Source organism: Argiope bruennichi, chromosome 3 (genome assembly GCF_947563725.1).
Source record: "Argiope bruennichi chromosome 3, qqArgBrue1.1, whole genome shotgun sequence".
Classification (NCBI taxonomy): domain Eukaryota; kingdom Metazoa; phylum Arthropoda; class Arachnida; order Araneae; family Araneidae; genus Argiope; species Argiope bruennichi.
This window is the reverse complement of record NC_079153.1, coordinates 139,732,249-139,755,404: the sequence shown is the minus strand read 5'-3', so window position 1 is coordinate 139,755,404 and position 23,156 is coordinate 139,732,249. Positions and strand designations below refer to the sequence as shown.

Below are 23,156 nucleotides of genomic sequence, written 5' to 3'. Positions count from 1 at the left end.
AATATATTTTTGCTACAAAACGGTAGGCCAGTCAAACAGTAGCTAGGAAGATTTTCTGGTTATTGGCTTAGCTGTGAAATGAAACAGAAAGAAGGGTTTTGAACATTTTCTTTTCCCTATTTTATTATTCAACACTTCCAGTGAGTTAAGAGTGAAGAGTACTCACCCTGCGGCCTAGTATTTGGTTGATAGCTGCACTCTCTTTCAAGGTACACTCGGCAACGACCTTCGCTCTCATTTCTTTCATGTACAGCATGAAAGCGTTGAGAGGTTTCTTGATGTGGACCTTCTTCTCGCCCGCGCTACTGCTGTTGTTCTGGCTGCTCGTCGGGACGGGGGCCTTCGAATTGTACTTTTGTTCACTGGGATACTCAGGCAAGCTCCTGCGAAGAAAGAGACACACTTAGAAGCAAAAAGTGATTGCAACCACTTCGTTTTTTCACTCTAATAAATGGCACCTTCAGCTTTGGGAATATACAAACATTTTGTTTCAGAAGAAAATTCAATTACAAAGGGGATTTTAACCGTGTAGCAGTTGCTCTACTCTTATCTTCTCTTTTGGATAATAGATGGCGATTCTTGATCCCATATCGCATTGCGATTGTAATTATAATGAGATGAGATGCTGTTCTGATAAAGTGTGCGCGCATTAATGCCTTATCTTGTCTTCATGTTTTGTGTTTGTTTGGTAAGAAATGTGATCATTAAAGAAATGTTCCCGAAAACATACGACCTCTTGCTTCCATTGCACGGATCATAATGATCTTCATTCCACCATAACTGCTTTTTTTTTCTTTTTTTCTCTCTATTGTCTAATTGTAATAGATGACAGCTCCAGCTTCGGGAAAATATTATCATCTTGTTTCAGGTACGTTTTATTCATATATTCACAGAATCGAAGTAATATCCAATGACAGTATATGTTTAAAAGTATCTAAATGGGAACACGATGCATAAGCGGTAATAAGACAAAGGTCTTCAAATGATACTTTTTCTTGCATATGTTTAACGGTTCCTGCACTAATAAAAAAAAATTAAAGAAACTGAGATTTGAAAGCAATATTCATCAATTATTCCTCAATATTAATTATTGAGGAAAAATTATTTCCTCAATAATTAATATTGTAAAGTATTAAAGTATTTAATTATTAGGAATATATATATATAATCTAATATTTTTTATAAAATAATAGTTTGTTTTTATAGATATGCCCTTACATAATCGATAGAACCATTTAATAATAAAACCAACCTTATTCAACATAAGTTAAGCTTAGAACAATTATTCAATTTTCAAAGCAGATAAATTACATAAATCTTAATATTTTAAAATAATATAAAACGGCAATGATGTAAAGTAATAATTTGTTTTAAAATAATAAAAAAAAATTCTGTCTTTTAAAAGGATTAATTAATTAAATTTTGCAAAAGAAGTTATTTATTTTTTCCCCTTCAGATGGCAGCACGTACATGATGGAAAGAATTTCATCTGATATTTTAAAACGCCGTCAGATGGCAGCATGTTATAAAGTGATAAGGTCGGATTATAGAAAGGGCAGAATATTTAACATGAATTTCTTTCCTAGTGGAATCATCATAATTTCACAGAAAAAACGAATCGCAGAATAAAAATTACTGTGAAACAGAAAATGAAAAACCTGAAGTACAAAAATATATTAAGCTAACAAATCTTTTCAAACAGATCTACTTATATATTGCATGCTTATGTAAAACTGTATAAACTTTTACGCATTCCGAAAAAATTTCTGTCTAGTTTCAAGAAGCATGTTTGCAATAAAACGAATTAAAAATAAAGTTCGTAAATGTTGGTCCTTCTAACTCGGAAATAGCTCGCAGTTCCAATTGCTTTATCGGTATGATTGAGTTCCTTTGAAGCAATCGGGATCATTACAAAGAATTGCAAAAGAAAAAGCAAAGAAATTTGCAAACAATATTTTTTCCAGGTGAAAGCTAATAAACATAGAGAAAAAAAAACTCACAAGCAATTTTTTTTTAAATATGTAAGTTTAAGGATATGTTAAAAAAATATGTGAAACTAAATAACATTGATTTGCAGTCTTTAAATTAATATATCATAAGCAAATTTCGTTTATTATCGTCAGTTATCGAATATTAGGATATTACTTCCGATTCAGGATCGTATCTATTCCAATTAATCTGAATAATTGAAATTTCTTTTTGCAAGTTTTCAATGTGTGCCATTGAAAAATAAAAGTTTAATTTTTAATAAATTTAAATAAAAAAATGTTACAATTAATAAAACTCATTTTTTTTAACTTTATGTTGCTATTGAAAAAAAAAATTAATATTGCAAATGATTTTAAATGAATCAAAGCCTTTTTCGTTCGATACTAGAATTTCACTAAAAATATACATTAATAAATGTTAATGCACACCATTTTTAGAGATGAAATTTCCAATGATCGATAAAAAAAATAAAGTTTAATTAACATTTTCAAAATCTTCGTTCGTAATTAGTAATTTTTCGATTCGGGAAATGAAGACTTTTTCTTCGTAAATCAATGGATTCATGCTAAATTCAATCGAATCAGCTTCAATTGCTTATAAAAAGTATGTAGCAGCTTTTGATTCGTAATTTCATAACACTCATATAATCATCTACCAATGACATGATTAAAGTAATTTGTTTGGAATAACTTTTTAAAAAATAATTTTGTTTTTATACAGTGTATTTTTCCTGATTTTTTTAACGTACATGTACGTGCATATAACGTATGTGTTATACGTAGGGATTGCAATACCGGTATACCGGGATACCGAATACCGGTATTTTGAGCCATTTGTACAATTTTGTAATACCGGTATTCACAAGTTTAAATACCGGTTTTTCGGCATTTACTAGAAATTTTTTAAATTGTCTCTACTATATGTTCAGGTATCGCGAACATAGCAAAACAGTATACGTTTTTTTTTATGTCTCCATAACTGGCGAAATTAATCAGCTAATTAATTGCTTATATCTCAATTAACGAAACATGAATTATACCTGAAAGAAAATATTGTATCCATAACGACTGATGGAGCAACAATTATGAAAAAAGTTGGAAAGTTGATTGGTGCAAATCAGCAGTTGTGCTATGCACATGGAATTCAATTAGGAAAAATAGATGTATTATACCAAAAAAAAAAAAAAAAAAAAAAAAAAAAGAATAGACGAATCCAAAAACTGTGGATATACAAATTTCGGATTCCAACTTTGAAAAGAGTAAGAGTGAGAGTGATATTGAGTGACAATGAAGATAATGATAATGTAATTGGTGATGGAGATATTGCTAATGAGGATGAAATATTAACCTGTCAAGAATTGCTTCCTATACTTTAAAAAGTTCGAAAAATTGTTAAGATATTTAAACGTTCCCCTATAAAAAGGATATATTACTAAAATATATACTAACTGAAAATAAAACAGAATATATGTTAATATTAGATTCTAAAACACTTTGGAACAGTTTACTCCTAATGATGGAACGATTTTTGAAACTGAGAAATCCAATCCAAAAAGCAATAATCGACTTAAACCTGTAAATTAATTTTTCAGATAGTGAATTCAAATTAATATCCAGATCTATATCAGCTGTACTTCCAATAAAACTGACTATTGAGGCATTATGTCGGAGAGATTCTAATTTATTAACAGCTAATGCAACAATAAATTTCATGTTGCAGTCACTGAAAGAACAGCACACATCACTATCTGAAGAATTATATATTACATTGAAAAATCGCACAGAAGAAAGACATACCGAAATAGAAAATGCCTTATGGTATTTACATAATTATAATGATTTTAAAAATTAAAATGAAAAAGAAGAAAAGAAAATATCCAATTCAAATCTGATTAAATTTAGAGTTAATTTTCTTAAAAATTTTTACCCACAAACCTATCCACATTGAGAAGAATTCAGTTCAATTATCGAAGATTATGATGTCACTACTGTCGATAGTGACAAGGAATTGTCTCTTAAACAAAAATTAGAATTAGCGATAAATAAAAAAAATTCAACGAACCAAAATACAATACAGAAATCAGCTATAATTAAAACCATCCGACGAGAAATCGATTTATTTGAAGATGAGGGATTTAGAGGTAAATACTTGGAAAAAGTATATCATGCATTGCTAACAGTATCACCTACTAGCGTAGATGCCGAAAGAGCGTTTTCGACAGCTGTTAATTTTTACACAAAATTACTTTTCAGACTTAATGACAGTACATTTGATGCATTATGTTTTTTAAGATCACATTTCAAAAATTTGTAATAGTACCACTGACTGAATAGTGATATTTACATTTTTTTTGTGATTTAAATAAATAAGATGTTCCTTCATTTTTTGTGATTATATACTGTTATAATTTATAAGTAACAAATTATTTTTTGTGATATTTACACTCTTTAACAAAACTGGCAAATAAAACAAAGAAACACCTGTGTTTTCTTTCTTTTTCTAAAATTTCTAATACCGGTATTAAAACCGGTATCCCGGTATTAAGATTTAAAAAATACCGAATACCGGTATTGAAATTTTGGTCCGGTATTGCAATCCCTAGTTATACGTTAACACAATTTTCTTTTTCTACCAATTTTAAATAATATACCAAAAGACCCGTGAGAATTCTACTAACCTGTAAGAGCATATATAACTTCATCTTCTTTTATAACATTTACGTATTTCCAACATGTTTCTACATATCAGTTACTCTTAAGAGATGACAAATGCAAACACGCGCGCACACATTCCATTTCAGAGAGAAATTCATTTCTTTCACTGAGTCTCATTACGTAGGCTCTTACATTTCCTTCATATAAAAATCACAAGCATTCATTGAACCAATTTGATGCGCATCCGGTATCGCGCACATTTTCATCAGAAACCCTAGCTTAACTAGCAGCTTCTCTCCGTCCATTTTGAATCCCACTGTTATACCTTTTTGCACAACATAAAATGGTCGGACTACTTTAGGCTCAGGTCATTGTCAAATAATTAGAATTGAAAAAAAAAAAAAAAAAAAAAAAAAAAAAAAAAAAAAAAACGGCGTTACTACTAATAATTTGTTTCAAAAAAGATTTCTTGCAAGAAATCTTGGCCTGTCTTCGTGTGTAAAAATGAATAACACAATGAACATCATCGGATGGGATTTACAATATCTAAAACTGCATATTGAAGGGAAGGCGTCTTCAAGCGACTGAATGAGAGAGACCACTTTGCTGTAACATGAAGGTGAGTGTGCATTTTCCCTGTTTGCAAGAGCAGAACGTTTGGTAGATTATTAGGTTGTTTGAGTTATGATTATTCTAATAAAAATGTTAATTTAGGTCTTCTGGATGTATTCACCAATATTTCGAAACTAAGATCCGAGTGCCAAAAAAAAAAAAAAAAAAAAAAAAAAAAAAATCTTTATAACAGGAAGTATTAGTAATTATCTAAAGATATTTAGTTTGAATAATTTTTTTGTTGGCACAGCCAGTTCTTAACACGGCCAGTATTAGAATATAGAGGTAACAAGCGTACGTTCAACAGATCTGAAGCACATCTAGAGAGGGTACATTTTCATCTGAACAGTAAAAGCCAGTTGCAGCTCAAGATTGTATGTTATATGAATCTCTCAACAGTCTTTACCTTTCTTCCATCTAAGCTCGTAGTTCAACAAATTGCCATTCAGTTTGGTCCAAAGTTGGATTTAATTATATTTATGTTCGTTTGGTTTTGGTTGATTTAACGTGCTCTAGACTTTCTTACAAGGTGGAGTCCATTTTCGAAACTGGCTCGAGATCAAAACTTTATCACAACGACTCCTCAATTCTTCTAAATTTTGATTACATTGCCATGTAAGCTGTAATACAGCACACTCCCGAGTATTCGGCCTAATGTGGCGGAAAAGTAAAAAGGATAACAAAGAATTCAGGTAGGCCAGAGTTCTATGAATTCATTTCTTTGCCCAATACCAAAAGACAAAGTTTTTAGACACAAAATTCACTGTTATAATATGTATTTCCTCACTTCTTATTGAGTACTAAAACCTCCATTTATCTCAAGCCACGTAAGAATGTGATCGCGACCCGGTGAATCATAGAATCAGGTACGTACTGTGCAATTATAATCAGGAACAGCGGTAACAACTGAGGTCCGTTACACTGACAGAATAATGAACAATGAGCAGAACGTTACTCTTTTCCTGTCACAACCAGTATTTTGCACACGACGCGTAAGAGGATCGTAACAGTAGCCCGATTCCAATACCTTAGTAATGTTGTCAGTGCAACGCCTGCCTTCCTCATTTAATTACGACAAAAAGAAAGCAAGACCGAATAGTATGGAAGCCGGATAATTGCGAACCAGATACTCAGGAGTCTACTGTTTATTTCTATGACTCATTAAGATTAAATTGAGTAATTGTTGATAAAATCCACAGAAGGTGTCACTGAAGGTCTAGGGGTTAATACAAAAGAGAGATAAAATGGTGCACGTACTGTTGATACCTGTGATTGGAGTGGTGCAAGGACAACTCTTGTTTTGGTCCCGTCGTAATGAGTGCCGGATGCGAAATGCCCGGATATGGAGACAGTAGAGTCGGTGGACTGAATCTCGGCAGACTGGAGGAGGTGACGGGCAAGGCAGTCGAGTAAGCACTTCGGAAACCAGCCGAAGTGGGAGGATACAGAGCCGGCGTGTGCCTGCAAGACATGCACGCAAAATATTTAAAAAATTGCGCATTGAAATGAAAGAAAACAACACTGAAGGCAGATTCTAAGCATGGTACAAAATGAATATTTATAACCTAATTTAAGAATGATACTTCAGCATAAGTAAATTTTATAAGTGCTATTTGACCGCCACTATATTTAACATAAAAATATTAATAACCTTTTTGAGAAAAGCGAGCCATAGGAATACTGTTCTTGAGAATCACTAAAAATGCATTTTGAAAAGATAATTTTTTTATTCTATAAAACCGAGAATATGTACTTTATATTAAATCATGTCAAACGACTGTGCCTAAAGCTATTCAATCTAATAAGACTGCAATTAGGGTTAGAAACAATGGTCTTACCAATTCACGATGAAACAATGTAAAATGGGGGTAAGTTAGGGAAATACTCTATTTTGACAGACCGACGAAGTCAGATCTTTAATTCACATCTTTTAATGTGAAAAAGAAATAATCAAATGTTATCTCTGAGAAGCTGCCAGAATTGGCTCCTGAGTCGGTTGGATAAAGTCCTATCCAAAAGGATACATTTTTATTAGGGAGCATATACAAAATGGTTAGAATTAAGTTTCAAAGATTCTAGATGGAAAATTATTTTGAATAAAAAAAAATGTAGTTCAATTTTTTCGATTGGTGTTGTTGAAGTTTTACCAAAATGACTATCAATTTAATTTTTAAAACATTTTGCTTATAAAAGTAATAAGAAGTAATCTATAAGATACAGCCATGACTTTGTTGAAAACAAAACGCGTTCTGTCAGAAAATTGTTTTTGCTCAAAGAATAGCAGTTTTATCATTGCTGTGATATCATTATCTTAAAGATTTGAGAAAAACAACAACAAAAAATGTCTATGAACAGTTTGAAAATGAGTAGTAAAGTTGAAGTGACCGGAGAACATGGGGTGTTTCCTGGAGCTAGAGAACGAAGCTCTGTGAATCAGGAAGTCGTGGAAGAAATTAGGGAAGCAATTGATTCAGCGTCAGTGGATCAGCGGTTTATAAATACTCGAAGTGTAGTAAGAACTTTATCAATACCAAGGACAACTATGTACAAAACATCTTATGACGTTATCCGTATAAAATTAAAATTTTGTAGCATTTGGCAACCTGGAGATACATAACAGAAAACAAACAAAAAACTGATTTTACCAATTTTATTCTTTCTAAAACTGATGACGATGAATCAAGAATTCAAAAAAAAAAAAAAAAAAAAAAATTGTAGACTGATGAAGCATATTTCATTTTATTAGAACAAAACAACACAGAACTGTAGGATATAGGATCGATACAACCCGCACGCTGTTTATGGGAAAACTTTTGCATACAGCATTTATCACAGTCTGGTATGGTATGACTGTTGAATTTATTATTGTTTTTCTTTCTTTCTTTTTTTCGGAAATCTTACACAAAATCTTCGTTGTGCCATAACACACGCAAAAGCTACAGTAAAATTCTAGAAAATAATGTGATCGCTGCTTTTCAAGAAAGAAAATGCCTCGATTCACCAATGTTTATTGCAAAAGGAAACCTCACTTCATACTGCACAGTCTGCTAAAAAAATGCTTTGCCAAATATTTTGTCAGAAAAATACAATGAACAGATTTTTCTGAAATGTTCGGTCATTCCGTTCACCTGATTTGAATCCTTGCGACTTCTGGTTATAGGATATTTAAAAGACCTCGTCGATAAAGACAAATATAATTACGTTTTTGATTTAAGAAGCAGCATCGTTAGGCCTGTAATAAAAGGAAAGAAGAGCACCAGGCAGCAACCGTTGATCACATCGTCTCATGTCTGCAACATTGGATTGGATTTGAAGGCTCAAATGTTGAGCGCATATTCTAATAATTTAATTCGTTTCTTTTAACAAAGAAAAACGATTTTAAATTTACAAAGTAATACAAATAAAAATAAATATTACAAATAACAAGTTTCTTCAACCTTCTCCGGATAATTTATCTTCTAGACTTTTTTAAATGCTCACATTTTAATGATAACCACCTTCCGTTTTTATATCGATATATACGCACATTAGAAAGATCATGCAATGCATAAAAAGATAAAAGTGTTTTTTTTTAATAAAAATTTTCACGCCTTAGAATTTTAAGTTCATTTAACATGCAACCCCTTCACTAGGTATGTCCGTTGTAGGGGTTGAGGAATGAAGGCTTCATGTTTCTTCGAAATCTTACAGGGATTCCAAAAATGTAAATTGATTGAAAACGATAGCATTCATCTGTGATCAATAAAAGGAAGTTTAACACTGAACTGCCGTTCAAAGAATTTCTTGAATGTGACTTTCTTGATTGACTTTTCCATTAAGTGACTTTTTTTTTCTTTTTTTTTTACCGATGATTAAAAAAATTTAAAGAAAAAAAAATCGGTGAAACCCTTTAGTACCGAAATACGAGATCCCACTTAAGATGAAAATACTTCATTTAAGAAGCCCTAGAATAGTCTATTCAAGTTATAAAAGTTTAAAATTCCCGAGGTTTTTTTTCTCTTTATACTTATGATAATAAGGAGGAAAAAATAAATGAAGACTATACTATACATTAGATGAAGCAGACACTGAAATGACAGAATGAAAAAGGTCATTATACAACCACAATTGTTTATTTTTATCTCATTTACTATATACGGAAGTCCGAACCTAATAAATAACCATGATAACATCCACGAAACTTAATAGCTATTGTTTCCGGCTCTTAATTTTTTAATCACTGCCGCTTTTTTGGATGATAAGAAATTCTGTCCCCCCTCCATATGAGCGCGCTCATCGAGTCGTTCGGCAGCTGGATGTGAACCGAAACTGGTTGCGTGCCGTCCCGAGACTAAACAACGAGATTGAGATCAAGTGCTTCAAAGGACAACAGAAAAAGTGTCAGGGGGATCCACAGAAGAATGTATTCCTATCAAGATCAAGTTTCAAAAAAAAAAAAAATCACGAAAGAGTTTAGTTACACATTCTAAACAATGTGTTTAGGATGCACGTGAATTAATGATGGTAAAAAATAAACATAAATCATACGGAGATATTATTTCTTTATATTTCAGTTAATACGAGTCTAAAGTCCCTGTTTTCCCATTCAGCATTCCTTTCGGTTTTTAAAAAAAATTTTAACTAAGTTTTTTTTTTTAATTATAATTATAATTTTTAGTTTAAAGCTTTTTTTTTTGTTTATTATAACTGAAGATAAAATTTCTCATGGCTTTAAAGTACCAGATTTCAGAACAGCGATCAACAAGTTTTAGATAAGTAACAGTCAAACCTGTCTTTCAGGTTTCTAAAAAAGTTTTAAGCCATAGAAATATATTTATAAGTTGGGAAAATGATACAGTGATTGGGAAATGAAAAAGTTCTTAATGAGAATTTAATAATTCGGGTTTCTTTAGGTTAATTCAAAATAAATTAAGCTATAAAATTTTTTCCAATTTCTGTTAATGTTTCAGTAGAATACAATTATACTTTGTGTCTTTAATGATCGAATGAATGCTCAAGGACCTTATTTCATTTACTGCTATATTATGAATTCTATTTAAAAAGCAATACCCCCCCCCCAAACACACAAACACCTTGGAACACCCTTGTGCTGTATGATAAACTTAATAATATATTAAAGAGAACAATAATTATTATCAAATCTTTGCTTCAAATAAAAGAAAGATTCAAGCAGAGCTTTTCGTTGTTAAGTTTAATCATTACGACTAATGAACCTACTTTTCTTGGTTTTCTTAATGTAAGTTTCTTAATGTACAATTTGATTCCTGCGGATTTAAATTTAAGATTTTCAAACTTATACGAATATTTTGTACTTATATTAAATGAAATTCTAGCTAAAAATGATTAAAAATAAGTTTCGATTTGAAAACTTTGACAGAAAATTTCCTCTAGTCATATTACTACCAATCGTCTCTGAACTAATTTCGCAGAGGGCTGGCACTTAGAAGTACGAAATCCAGCAGTGGATATTATATTGCCAACATATATATTTCATTTTCTAAAACTCATAAGTAAACGCATTAAGATGAAGGCACAATTTCGAATACAATAAACAGAATTCATGTTGAAAAACCAATGAGCATGGGAATATGAAAATCGGAAATAATGAGGAACTCATTTTAAAATTCCATTAACTCATAATATTGACTTTTTGAATTCGTTTCAAAAAACCTATTGAGACAAATAATCGAACAATAAATTGTAAAGTCTAATAACAACCAATTCCATATTTTTTTTATCTGCAAGTTAATATACTTTATTACCATTCAGTGCATTCATTTTTTTAAAAAATATAGTTCCTTGCATTTCCGTGAAAGAGAAAAATTCATCTTTTTATTTAAAGTAATTTTAAATAAAAAGTATTTTTATAATATTATATTATTATGATTACATTTTTTAAATGGAAAATATACTTATATTTCTTTTTCATTGCCACTGTTCTTTTTTTTTTCTTTTTTTTTCCGCAATTTTTATTTTGTGAAGCATTGAAATATCATTCTTTCAAACAGAAATTAATGTTTATAAATTACTTATATTCTGATTGATTTTATTATTTTTGTAATTTAAATATTTATCTCAGGAGATAAAAACGGTCAGATTTTCTGAGTTTCAATCAAGGTTGATTGATCAAACTAGTTTAGAGTAGCTTCTGATTTTAATTGATTTGTGTTTTGCTTTTATTTCAGTTATGTTTACTCTCCGTTTAAAAAGTAAAATGAAAGCTATGCCATGCGTTCGAACCACGGTCAGGTGATGAGGATGACACAGGAGCTCGCAACCTGCTTCCTCATCATGTCAACAGGAGGATCTTGATGAAATTATTTGATGGATTCGATTTTTACATCCGTGATCATGGATGATCCAGATATTGGAGGGGATTTTTTTTTTTTTTAAACATGGACAAAGATTGCTCCAGCTGCTCATAATCTGGAACATGCGGTCGCTGTACTTTCATTATGCTGATGCTGTCTCTTAATTTTTATTAAAAATCCTAACTAGTCAACAAGAAATAGTAGCAATTCATACAAACGCTAAGATTACATTAAGAGAGAATTGTTATTGTTATCAAGCAATGACAAAACAATGATTTTTTTTATTTTTTTATTTCGTTTAGTAGATTAATATCCTGATTTGAAGCGAGTCAGAATGAAAATGAAGAGCAAGCGTGTCTTTTGACGAAATTAACTTTCGAATCTGAAAGTCTCCAGTCACAAAGACACCTTGCCACCAGGCCATCAAACATAGCAATAGAAGTAAAAGTCAACAAAGTACAGACAGTCTTAAAAGATTCTACCAAGGTGATATAGTTCACTTCATAACGGTAACTATGAAGAGGAAGAGACAAAGCATTCCTATGGCCTGATACTCATTTGCTTGTCATAATAATTAGATTACATAATGGAGACATCTGAAAGGAAATTAATTACAGTGCCGAACTGGTAATAACTAAATTATTATTAAATGCATATTTTTCCTAATAAATTTTGAAATCGATAGTTCTTCAGAAAACAGCATTATTTTAAAATAAATTTTATTTGTCTTTATTTTTAAATAAGAACTTATAAGTAAGAAATGAGACATATCTAGGACATTTTTTGCAGGAGCAAAAAATCATATGACTAGATCAATAACGATTTGTCCATCGCATCTCATAAATTTGATATGACCGACCGCATATTTATATATTATTTATATGTAACCAAAAGTTTTGTGAAATCTGAAATTTACCAAGAAAATACTGCAACAGCTTATTGGAATGTGAAGTATTTGTCAGTAAAATGCATTATAATATTGTAATATTTTGAATAGACATGCAATCAAATATTTATGGAGAAATAAAAATGGAAACGAAAGCTAAATTTAAATCAATGTTTCTTTGAAGCTGTTCAGATGGGAAATATTATCCTGCCTACAATTTAATCCAAAAAATTGTTTTCTGTTAGACTATCCAAAAATTGCAAGAAAAAAAAAGAATCCCACTTGGTTGAAGAAGACTCATTCCAAACATCCCGATAGGAAGAGCAAAAGTTGATTATTTCGAAAAATGAGAGAAATAAAAAATGAAATTTTAAAAATGCAACCGAAGCTACGGTAGAAAATAAACTGAATCTTTTTTTATTGCGACCTTGATGATAGAGATCACCTCCAATGAATTTCCCCGAAATTAGGAGATTTTTTTTTCTCGATTCGTGGAAGCAAAATCAAACGATCGCACTACAAAACAGCACAGCTTCTTTACTCAAGCACCTTTCCCTTTTCTCCACCCCCCCCCCTTCTCGACAAAATGACGTCTAGACACGCAAGACGTCTAGCAATCAGGTGGCCAAGTGGGGCCATCTCAGGCGATTCTGGAGTCGAAATTATAGAAGCGCGAAGTCAATAAAACTGAAAACAAAGAACTCGACGCGGGAAAAGCAGCAGCAAAAAAAAAAAAAAAAAAAGAGCAACAAATAAGTTCGTAGAATGTGAGGGAGGTGAAACGTACCTGCGAACTGAAGAAGGAAGTAAAAGAAGCCGAGAAGAAATCAAAGAAAAAGATAAGAAAACGGAAATTCAATAAATGCATACAGCTAACTTCATGCAAAAATTTAATGAATTAAAAAATCTGCATTATAATCAATTCCATTTGAATGTCTATAACGGTTGCATAAAGAAATATTTATTTTGTGTGCTGGTGGGAATCCGAGAACTTTTCAAAAATAACAAACATTAGACAATAAAAAGGAATAATGTTTCATTTGAAGAGATGTATTTCAAAAAGTAGCTTCGTAAATTCCAATATTTGTAACGAACTTTAAAAAAAGTAACTATTTATTAACTCAGTTTTACACACATTTCCATAAATCTTTGTCAAACCAAGGTTTCTGTAAATCTGAATACCAAATAAGTTAGTTCGCGTACATTACATTTACGGACACTGTCACAACGAAATGGACGAAACTACGTGTTCGAGAATGAATCAGTCTAAAATGATACCAATCTGACGTAATAATGTCATAAATCTGCTTGCGAAACTGGCGGCTAAAGCGCACAAACCGTCGTTGTTTTCATTGCTGCTGATTCATTTATAGTGGCTATAAATGGATTTTATTTTATTTGAATATCGTTGAGCTTGGAAACAGGGTAAGTGCAAAATGAGAGTTTGGGTGCTAAAGCTTTCATACCATTTTCTTCAAATAACGCTAAATATTATAGGGAAAATTGATGAATAAAGCCAGATTGGTATTCATCCAATTTCATTAAATTAGTTTATAGAATTCATTAAATTCAATAAAGTTTTTTTCTTTTAACATAAAAAAAGTTTCGTTTTCAGTCATGGAATCAAGTATTTTTTTAAAATATGAAATTAGTACTCGGCGGATTAAAAAGAAATCTGATCAAAAGTATGAATTCCATTTTGCATTCTCCATATTAATAATTCAAACCCAGGGTTTTTTAAACTGCAATCCAAACTGCTTCGGCTCCAACTGCAATTCGAAACGAGATTTGAGAGAATTCTTTCATGATATTCGGCGATATTTGTAAACAAGAGAGTTAAGGAAAAATCCTGTGAATGTCTTATTAATTTTTTTTCTACCTTCAAATAGTAAGTGTTTCTGCAATTTGCCTACATTTTAGAATCTTCTTCAAAAAATTTTGCAAAATGATTAGAGAAAATACTGATATGCAAAAAGTATAAAAGAGATTGGGCGAAACATTTCGGAAAAACGTGAGGGCATGCAAGTTTCATCCGCTCAAAAAAGGATAGCTTAAAGGAAAGAAAAAGTCGCCTTATTTCGAATTATTGATAACTGCTTATTTTCAGTATTAGTCAGAAACATATTGCTATTAAAACGTTTTATTCCTGATTAAGTTCTGTAAGTTAAAATCAGTGCAAGTTTTACAAACAACATTCATTGTAACGTAACATTCCCAAGCTACAAAACGAAAATGTATTTCTATATTTAGAAAATTAAGAAGAAAACCGAATCAAGGAAAATAATTTAACTAAATGAAGAAAGAGCTTTCTATTACTTAAAACATTCATGCAATCAGAAATCGGCTGTTCTTTTGTAGATTTAATTTTCGCTAATGGAAACTGTGCATAAGATTAAGATTTCCTTTCATCCTTTACACAACAAACAATGTAACGAGTGCAATAACTAATTTTAAAAAACTGCAACATTTTATTTATTTATTTTAGTAACATATTGAATACACAATTATAGTTGTAGATAAGCATTTTGGAGATGATCTTTTATTGCGTAATTGTATCCAATTATTTTCCTCATAAATTTAAAGTGCAGAATTTGCAAAGAGTCGAGTTCAACCCAACTATACGACAGTACCGCAATATATTCGTAGGCTACATTCTTAATCGGGATTAACAGGCAGTTTAAATATTCCATATGAGAGAGTAAACCAAAACCGGGAGTATAATATCTTGTTCAAATGAAATGATCCAAAATGGCGGGATACGCCACTTTAACCTCTCGTTCTGTTTCTACTAGGTGGTTGAATGTGTCGTTTAAACTCGTGCTTTCCAGGTCGTCAGATATGAAAAGCATCAGTAACATATAGTTATATATTTAAAGCAGAATCAATCCTTTCCTTAGACGAACCACAGCATCCACGGACCATTAAATGATATGAGATATCGCATTTCTCTAAATTTCTGAATAGAATGCATTAGAATTTTTTATTTATTTAACGCACTTTTCTAGTTTTTCACATGCAAAGAATGTATTGTGTACACTGTAATCGTCAAAAAATTCAATAAACGGATTTGGATGAATCTCTTATTTTTAGATTTCCTGCGATAGAAAGGGATAATAATTTGACTATACAATAATTTATTCTAGACAAGTTGAATTTGGAATATTTGGAATTGTACATCAGATTCAAATTTTGAACAAAATCCGTCCATCTGTCTCCTTTTACGTAAAGAAAGTGTTAATTAAAAATGCAATCCACTGGATGAAAGAATTTCAATATATGATCTGTATACCCAAGCAGAAGATACGAACCCAATCACCAGCGCAATTGACAAAAAGGAAGAGGTTCAGTATGCATTATCGTTATTATACGAGGAAGCTTTACGCATAACCCGCCATATACCAGAAAGTCGGGAGGAGAGCTTTCCCACTGTTTTCATTAATCATTCCTTCCTGACATTTCTTAGAGCTTCCAAATGCGGATCAGCAATTAAAATTATGGCAGGAATTTATTGGGTCTATGAAATGAAGTTGTAAAACCACGATTTCTAGCTTGTCATAGAAGGACTTATCGCTGCTACGCACACCTGCAGTCCTAAAACAAACATTGTTAAACTAGCCTCGCATTTATCTTCGGTGAATGATGTAACGCACAGTCAGTCAGTCCAACAAAAAGAATTCGTAGAAGCTAACAAAAGCCACTGATGTACAGTTACAGCGAAAAGCGCTTTCCAAATAGACTAATCAATCCTTCAAACACTAATTACAACTCGTGGATAACAATACAAAGGCGCACCTCGCAAGCAAATCATCCTCTACAAACACCATGCAAAACGCTTTTAGCACAATAAAGTTGGCTAAAAGTAAAACACTCATTTGAAGACAATGGGGGAGAAGTGAGAAGAGGCCAGACAAAAGGCTGCGCTGCACCTTCGAAGAAAACGCTGCAGTTCCGTCTGGCAGAGCCAGTTATAGTTAGAGTATCGTTGGTGGATGCGTCGACTTTGGTACTGTTGGGAAGATTATGAAGTGAGGAAAAATGTTTCTTTGTAGTTTGATAAAATTGGTCATAAAAAGTCTCGAGCTAGATGGCTGTTCGACGAATGCAACATGATGCATGAAGTTAAAAATAATTTGTGATATAGACAAGATGAATGTGCCTAGATTTGCAGGAATAGTCTTGAGACATATTATGCTTGTCATATATAAAAGCGCCGAAAAAAGAAGGCAGGGGGAAGAAAACTGAAACACCCACAAGCCTTTTCGCAGAAACTAAATAAAGTGGAGGTAATATAAAAAAGGAAGCTGTGTTAAAAAAAGATTTTATAAAGATTTAGTTTTAAAGGATTAATATTAATTTGCAAATGTTTTTATTATAAGCAAAAAGATTTTTAAAAATGCACGAGAGAGTAAATTTGAAACTTCAAAGTTACTTCTACTTCTGATCTAATAAAATATAAGATTTTTCTTATTTTATTTGCTCTTTTTTTGTATTTGATTGAAAATCCCCAGAAATTTCAGTAAAGGTAGAAAAATCTAGCCACATCCTTAGCATTTTATTTCCTATATTTACCTAAAAAGCATGTATTCTTTTGATTATTACGTGAAATTATTGCATTGAGCTCCAGTAAAATAAATAGCATGTTTTACGTTTGCGGAGAAACAATTTTACAAAGATATACCATTTAGATTAATGATAAGTTTATCTACTAGGCATGAAATGACTACGGAAAGTAAAGTAAAAATATTACTGCTCTTCTTACATTTAGCATCTAAGAGCGACACATTTGTCTAAATGACGTGAAATCTTTTTCCCAGCAATGAATAGCAGCTGGTAAGTTGCAGAAGTTTGGAAAGCGTGCAACTACTTCACTAAGGTTCCAAACTGCAATATGCGCCATTCAATAGTCCCCGAATAGCTTCAAAAAGGAATGTTGAACTAAAAATAGTATTGAAATCTGAAAAATGTTATTTTGGATTAAGAAGAAAAATAATGGCTCTTTTTAAACTCCCTCGAACTAAAATTTAAATCCACGCCTCCATAACTAAAAGAGAATATGTCTCATAGAGAAATGTAATTAATTAAAAAAAAAATGTACTGAAAGGAATTTCCAATAACTTCGGGAAGTTTTGCAACAATTTTGCAGAAATCTTTAGGTATTTAGTAGAGAAGCAAAAAAGGTTCTTTTATGATATTATGATCACAAAAATAACCTTATCTGCTTCTCTGCAAAATGACAGTATCACTTCATCAAAAATGTTTTCATTCAGACTTTAACAAGGAGAATCAATAGACTCATCTAAATAAAGACAATACTTTATCTCTTAAAATATGCCTCGCTGATGAAACTCATCATTAAAATCTAAACCCACTTTATCTCTGCAAGAATAACAATGCTGAGTGTCGTTCTATAAGAAGACACAGCCAATCATTCATTGAGGAGGGAGTGATCAGAAGACTCACCACTGCAGTTGATGAGTGAATTCGGGACTGAAGACTGGCGGGTACTGACCGGGAGGTCCCAAATGGTACACGGGAGGCCTTGGAATGCCTGGAAAGAAACATGCATTCTCTGCTGAAAATGATATGAAAAGAAAGAGACGATTATTCTTTTAAAGTGAAATCGACAACAGAATTTGCATTTAAATGAAATAAAACAAAACAAAATTGCAAAAGAAATTAGCACGACTAAAAAATAAAACTGCGGAAAGAAAAATAAGATCCTGTACTTAAGTGACATGAAATTCTGGTTTTTGTTATTCTAAACACCTTTTATTGATTTTGGAATACTTTTTATTCTGAGTTCCGTTCTATTTTGATATGTACGAGATGAGTTGCATTTACTTCTCGTTATAAAGCAGCATAGCATTAATTTTTTGATATTATAAGATGTGTTTCAGGCATTGTTCAGGATGTGTTTCTCCATTCTTCAATAACAAGCTGCGCGATGTATTGAAAATTAAAATGATTTTAGAAACCTTATTCTCCAAACACAGCTTTCTATTAAACCTGTTATCGATTTTAAATACATATTATTTTGAATTCTGCTCTGTTTTGGATGTACGAGTTTAAATGCATTTACGTCCTACTGTAAAGAGATAACATTAAACATGAGATATTAGAATATGCGTTTTAGACTGCCAGTTCTTCACTAATAAGCTTCGAGATGTATGAAAGTTAAGCGAAAACTCAACATTAGTAGTGACGCGGTATGATATTATGCCTAGTTAAATAATCCTGAGTAAGATTCAGATCCTATTTCATTTAAAATGAACTGATGTATTTCGGTGAAGTAAAATTATCTCTCTAAATTGAAAATTATTTAATTGCATAGAAGGATTCCTACAGACCTACAAGTGTACTTGTAAGTACACTTTGAAAGTACACTTGTCGAGAATATTTCTATGTGTAACATTGAAGGGTCAGAGATTTGACATATTTCTCTTTAATTCAGGCAGCGGCTCATGGAAGGTCCTTACCTGTCTTTGGATCTATGGCGACGGGAGGAATGCCCATATGTGCGGGAGGAGGTTGTGCGAAGGGTTCTCCGTTGTACACCATGAAGGGCAGCGGGGAACCTGGATGGGGAGGAGGAACCATCGGCATTTTGCCGCCCTGTAGAAAGAACAAAAGGAATTTGTTAAGGATATTCAATTAACGGCAATATTCTGCAGCACAAATTTTATCAAATCTTTTAAATATTTTCCATTTAAAAAAAAAAGAAAATCTCCTTTGTCAAACATTCTCTTAGACTCTAAACACTAAGAAAACACTCAACTTTAAAACAATATTTTACCGATACAAATATAAGAATTCGTTTTACATTTATTACTCAGATCTAAATGCAGATATTACAAGTTGTATTTCTCCCCTTTCTGCTCGAAACAAATAAAATCCTCGAATTAATATATAATCGTCCATATTACATTATTCCAATTTAGGATATAAATAGCCAAAATTTAAAATTTATACTCTCGTCACATTCGAGACCGGCACAACGCACGCCGTCGCCATAAATATTTCTAGATAACAAGTCACATAGAACTCTGTTTTTCACTCATTTAAAACCAACGATAGACAACTCAGTCTTTTGGATTTAGAGGGCATACTCAATTTCGAGAAAGGGAATATTACAGAAGGCCTTAATTCACGTATTGCGCCTGTTGCTTTTCGCAAATGGGTAAGGTTATGGGTCACCCCCCCCCCCTCTCTCTCCTACAAGATTTACAATGAATTCGAAATCGAAACAGAAGAGTCGACAACAACATCAATTGATTCCATTGGAACTGATAAAAGCATGTCACGATACGAATTCTACCTTTAATTGATGTTGACTCATCATTCAGTAGATTAGTGATTGAACCGATCGTCAAATAGCTTTAAGATGATAATAGAAATGTTCAGTACCATCCATACTTTATACAGGGAAACAGCAGGATAAATCCTATAAAAAGGATCTTTTGAGTTCGCTTGTTGCATTAATACATTATTTCCAGTTCTTTCCTTATTTTATTATTTAAGCTGCAATTTATTTTTTTAGCGACGATACTCTCTTTGCAAGAATAAATTGATATGCGCGAAAATATCCTCGTTATCTTAGATTTAATCACAATACTCTTATTTTAACTGTTATGCACCGCCTCACAAAATAGCGGGAGACATATGCCTTCCTATTCTCAACCACCAGTTTATTATTAATAGGTAAGATTATATTCCAAGAGGAAATAAGTGACAGGAATCGAGATACCTGCCAACCTCCACTTTCAGACATTACACGAGAGAAGAACATTGCTTCCTCTAATCCATGTTAATAAGTGCAATGCGTCGAGTACACATAAGTTGACAGCTAATGAATTGGTATTTTCTCTACAAACTTAACTTTCTCCATAAATAGCGAACAAAGTTTAAAATGTATTTGTACAGTTTCCTATTTCAATGAAGGAATTACAGTTATTGGCGAGGAGCTACCAAAAAATAAGACTCAAAATCTGATTAAACAGAGCCAACAATTCCAGCTTTCTCCCTATCAAGCAATAAAAGGTTCATTCAAATCTCTGAGTGAACTTTTTTCTTTCTCATATTTTGCAGTCGACACATTAGTACATATTTTGCCACCCACCCGACCACCCTCTCACAGATAGTTGCTGCTGCATCAGCATCTCAACCGCCCCCCTGGCTCCTTTTCCATTCCCCACTCTCTAACTTATTCGCCGGATACTTAATTGGCGGTCAAGAAGGCGGAAAAATTTCCGCTAATGAATTTTCCGCCAAGTGATTCAGCGGATACGCGGAATTTCGTCTGCCACCCCCCCCATCCATGCTATTAAATGGATAACATTATGTGCCGCTATACGCTAATGAATTGAGAAGTCTGTCCCTCAGGCCAAGGCAGGTACGTGATTTGCGGGGAAAGGGGGCACGGGCCCCCTTCTGCACATCCCCTTCGGGAAGTGCTTCAGAATGATTTCTCTCCACTACCCCTTTTACCCTCTAGCTTCTAGAGGGGGGAGCGATGAGCTCCTCTACAAAATTATCGATTACGGTCCAGGTTTGGGCAATTTCAAGAGCTCAGCTATGTGGGGTATTTCCAATTAAGGCATAGAGCCTATACTGCAGCAACTGAGATGACACAAACACAAAGGTCCTTACAGCCTATAAAACACAACGGCGCTCTCGAGATCTCCAGCTCTAACCCCGGCTCGTGCTTCAAAATAATCCAATCAAAGGGAAATAAAAAACAAGAGGATGGCAGCACAGTTAAGAAGTATTTGGAGTGCCTTCTCGGCTATGCAGTTTTCTCGTTTACTCTTTTTATGTTGGAGACGAATCAAAAGTTTATGTGGGGTTAATTATATTAGTGAGACTGAAAAGATATCGATATGGCTGTTTGGTATGCTAAAAATGTACTAGAAACAAAATGGGGTGAAAATATTTATATGAAAAGGATTCTAGCCAATGACAACTCGAGTTGAGTCATTACAGACAGCTGAAAAATCATTTTAATGTATTGAAAACATGTCGATACATTTATACTTAATTTACTTTAAACAACAACAATCGATATTCAGTGTAATAGAATTCTACATTTTAAATGAAATTTGTTTTACTTTCAGGGACTTCTTTCAGTGATCCAAAGGCGCATGAAATCAAATGCTGTTTCATACACTGGGGGCGTTCATCACATTCCGAATGCTAATCAAGATGATCGTTCAGCACAGAGCTACTGAATTTGGATTTTGAGAAGGCAGTCCTTTTTTTTTTTTTTTTTTTTTAACTGAATAAAGTTTTAATTCAATGTTAAGTAACATTATGTAACTCTCGGACAATAATTTTTAGATTTATCGTTCATTGCAAACGTTTAAAATGTAAACATTTATCTTTCTATTGATACTGGTTTAAGCGTTATATGATATTTAGTCTAATTTTTATTTTTTAATTATAGTGATCTGCGGACAAGTATAGATTTCTGCACACCTCGCGCGAAACGAAAGGGAAAAAAAAAAAAAAAAAAAAAAAAAAAAAAAACCAGACCACAAAAGACAGCTAGGGAACGTCTCAGGACTTATTGAAAAAAAAAAATTACATAATAAATGAATTTTTCATGTATCGACTTACTGATAATAAACTTCATGATATAGTTTTTTTGTGACTTTTACTATTATAACTTTGTTTTAAATTATAGGCTTAATCAATCTTTTAACAAATTCTAGAAACCACAAATAGAAAGGGACCAGTGATGAAACATTAACATAAATAGTTATTTAAATAGTTCTTTTGCCTTCATAATTGTTTAATTTTATAAGTGCATAAATATATAAACACTTTGTTGATGGAACATAGCAATCTTTAAAATACTCTCTAATATTCGTTCGAGTTGTAAAGATTATAGCATCTTTTTAAAATTCAAATAACATCTCTTATTTTATGCCATTTTTTTACATGAAATGAAATCGCATTCCCAAATGCTTCGCATATATAACAAGAAATTTGAAACAATATTCAAAAAGTGATAGTGCTGTTCATTTACAATTCTACCATCAACAGATTCTATTTATCAATAATTTTAACATTGAAGTGTGATCTAATTCATATCTGAAAATAATGTTGTTGTTTTTTTTTAAAAGATTCTTAATGGATGAAAATTATTGAATTCCCTTTCAATTCTGGAATTAACTGTTTCATCTGAAAAATCCTTTAAAAATTCACAAATGTTTAACTGGGTTTATCGTAATTTTTTTTCTATTTCTATTTATATCCATTGTTTTGCTAAAAAATAATAGTTTATTACGCCCAGAATTTCAACAGAAAATTACTTCATCGGATAGCTTCAATTCCAAATTATTAGCAAAAAATGCAACAATAATAAACTATTGTTTAAAAAAAATATGGATTTTATGACAATTTAGCCGCTTTATATATGGATACCTCATTTATCCGTTTTATATATGGATAAGAAAAAAGCAAAACATATATATTTTTACGTCACATATTTTTTATATATCTTATGTCTTTAACCTACACGTAGCTGTTCCTTCCTCACGGCTGAAAGGAGATGAAATGAAGAGAGGGAAGAGTTGAAAAGGAGTTGGCGGCTGACACCGGTAAGATTGTGTGTTAGTAGATGATCCGGCGGGAACTCAGAGAAATGAGTTTAGATTTAAAAAGGGATTTAATTGTATATATGTAAATAGTTGTCAATAATTAATA

At 32.1% G+C, this 23,156-nt stretch overlaps 1 protein-coding gene across 6 annotated transcripts in view; it reads right to left on the bottom strand.

Moving 5' to 3' along the window:
• The window catches only part of LOC129962688 (protein pangolin, isoforms A/H/I/S-like), a 262,212-nt gene that overhangs the window by 10,483 nt on the left and 228,573 nt on the right, over positions 1 to 23,156 (bottom strand). For 2 of the 6 annotated variants that reach the window (XM_056076602.1, XM_056076608.1), the window contains exons 4-7: positions 18,929 to 19,064; positions 17,913 to 18,024; positions 6,513 to 6,716; positions 167 to 383 (exon numbers count right to left, since the gene is read on the bottom strand). In XM_056076602.1, the coding sequence (XP_055932577.1) occupies positions 167 to 383; positions 6,513 to 6,716; positions 17,913 to 18,024; positions 18,929 to 19,064 (669 nt within the window). The remainder of the gene's footprint in view (positions 1 to 166; positions 384 to 6,512; positions 6,717 to 17,912; positions 18,025 to 18,928; positions 19,065 to 23,156) is intronic. The other 4 variants (XM_056076604.1, XM_056076603.1, XM_056076607.1 and 1 more) reach the window with 4 other exon arrangements.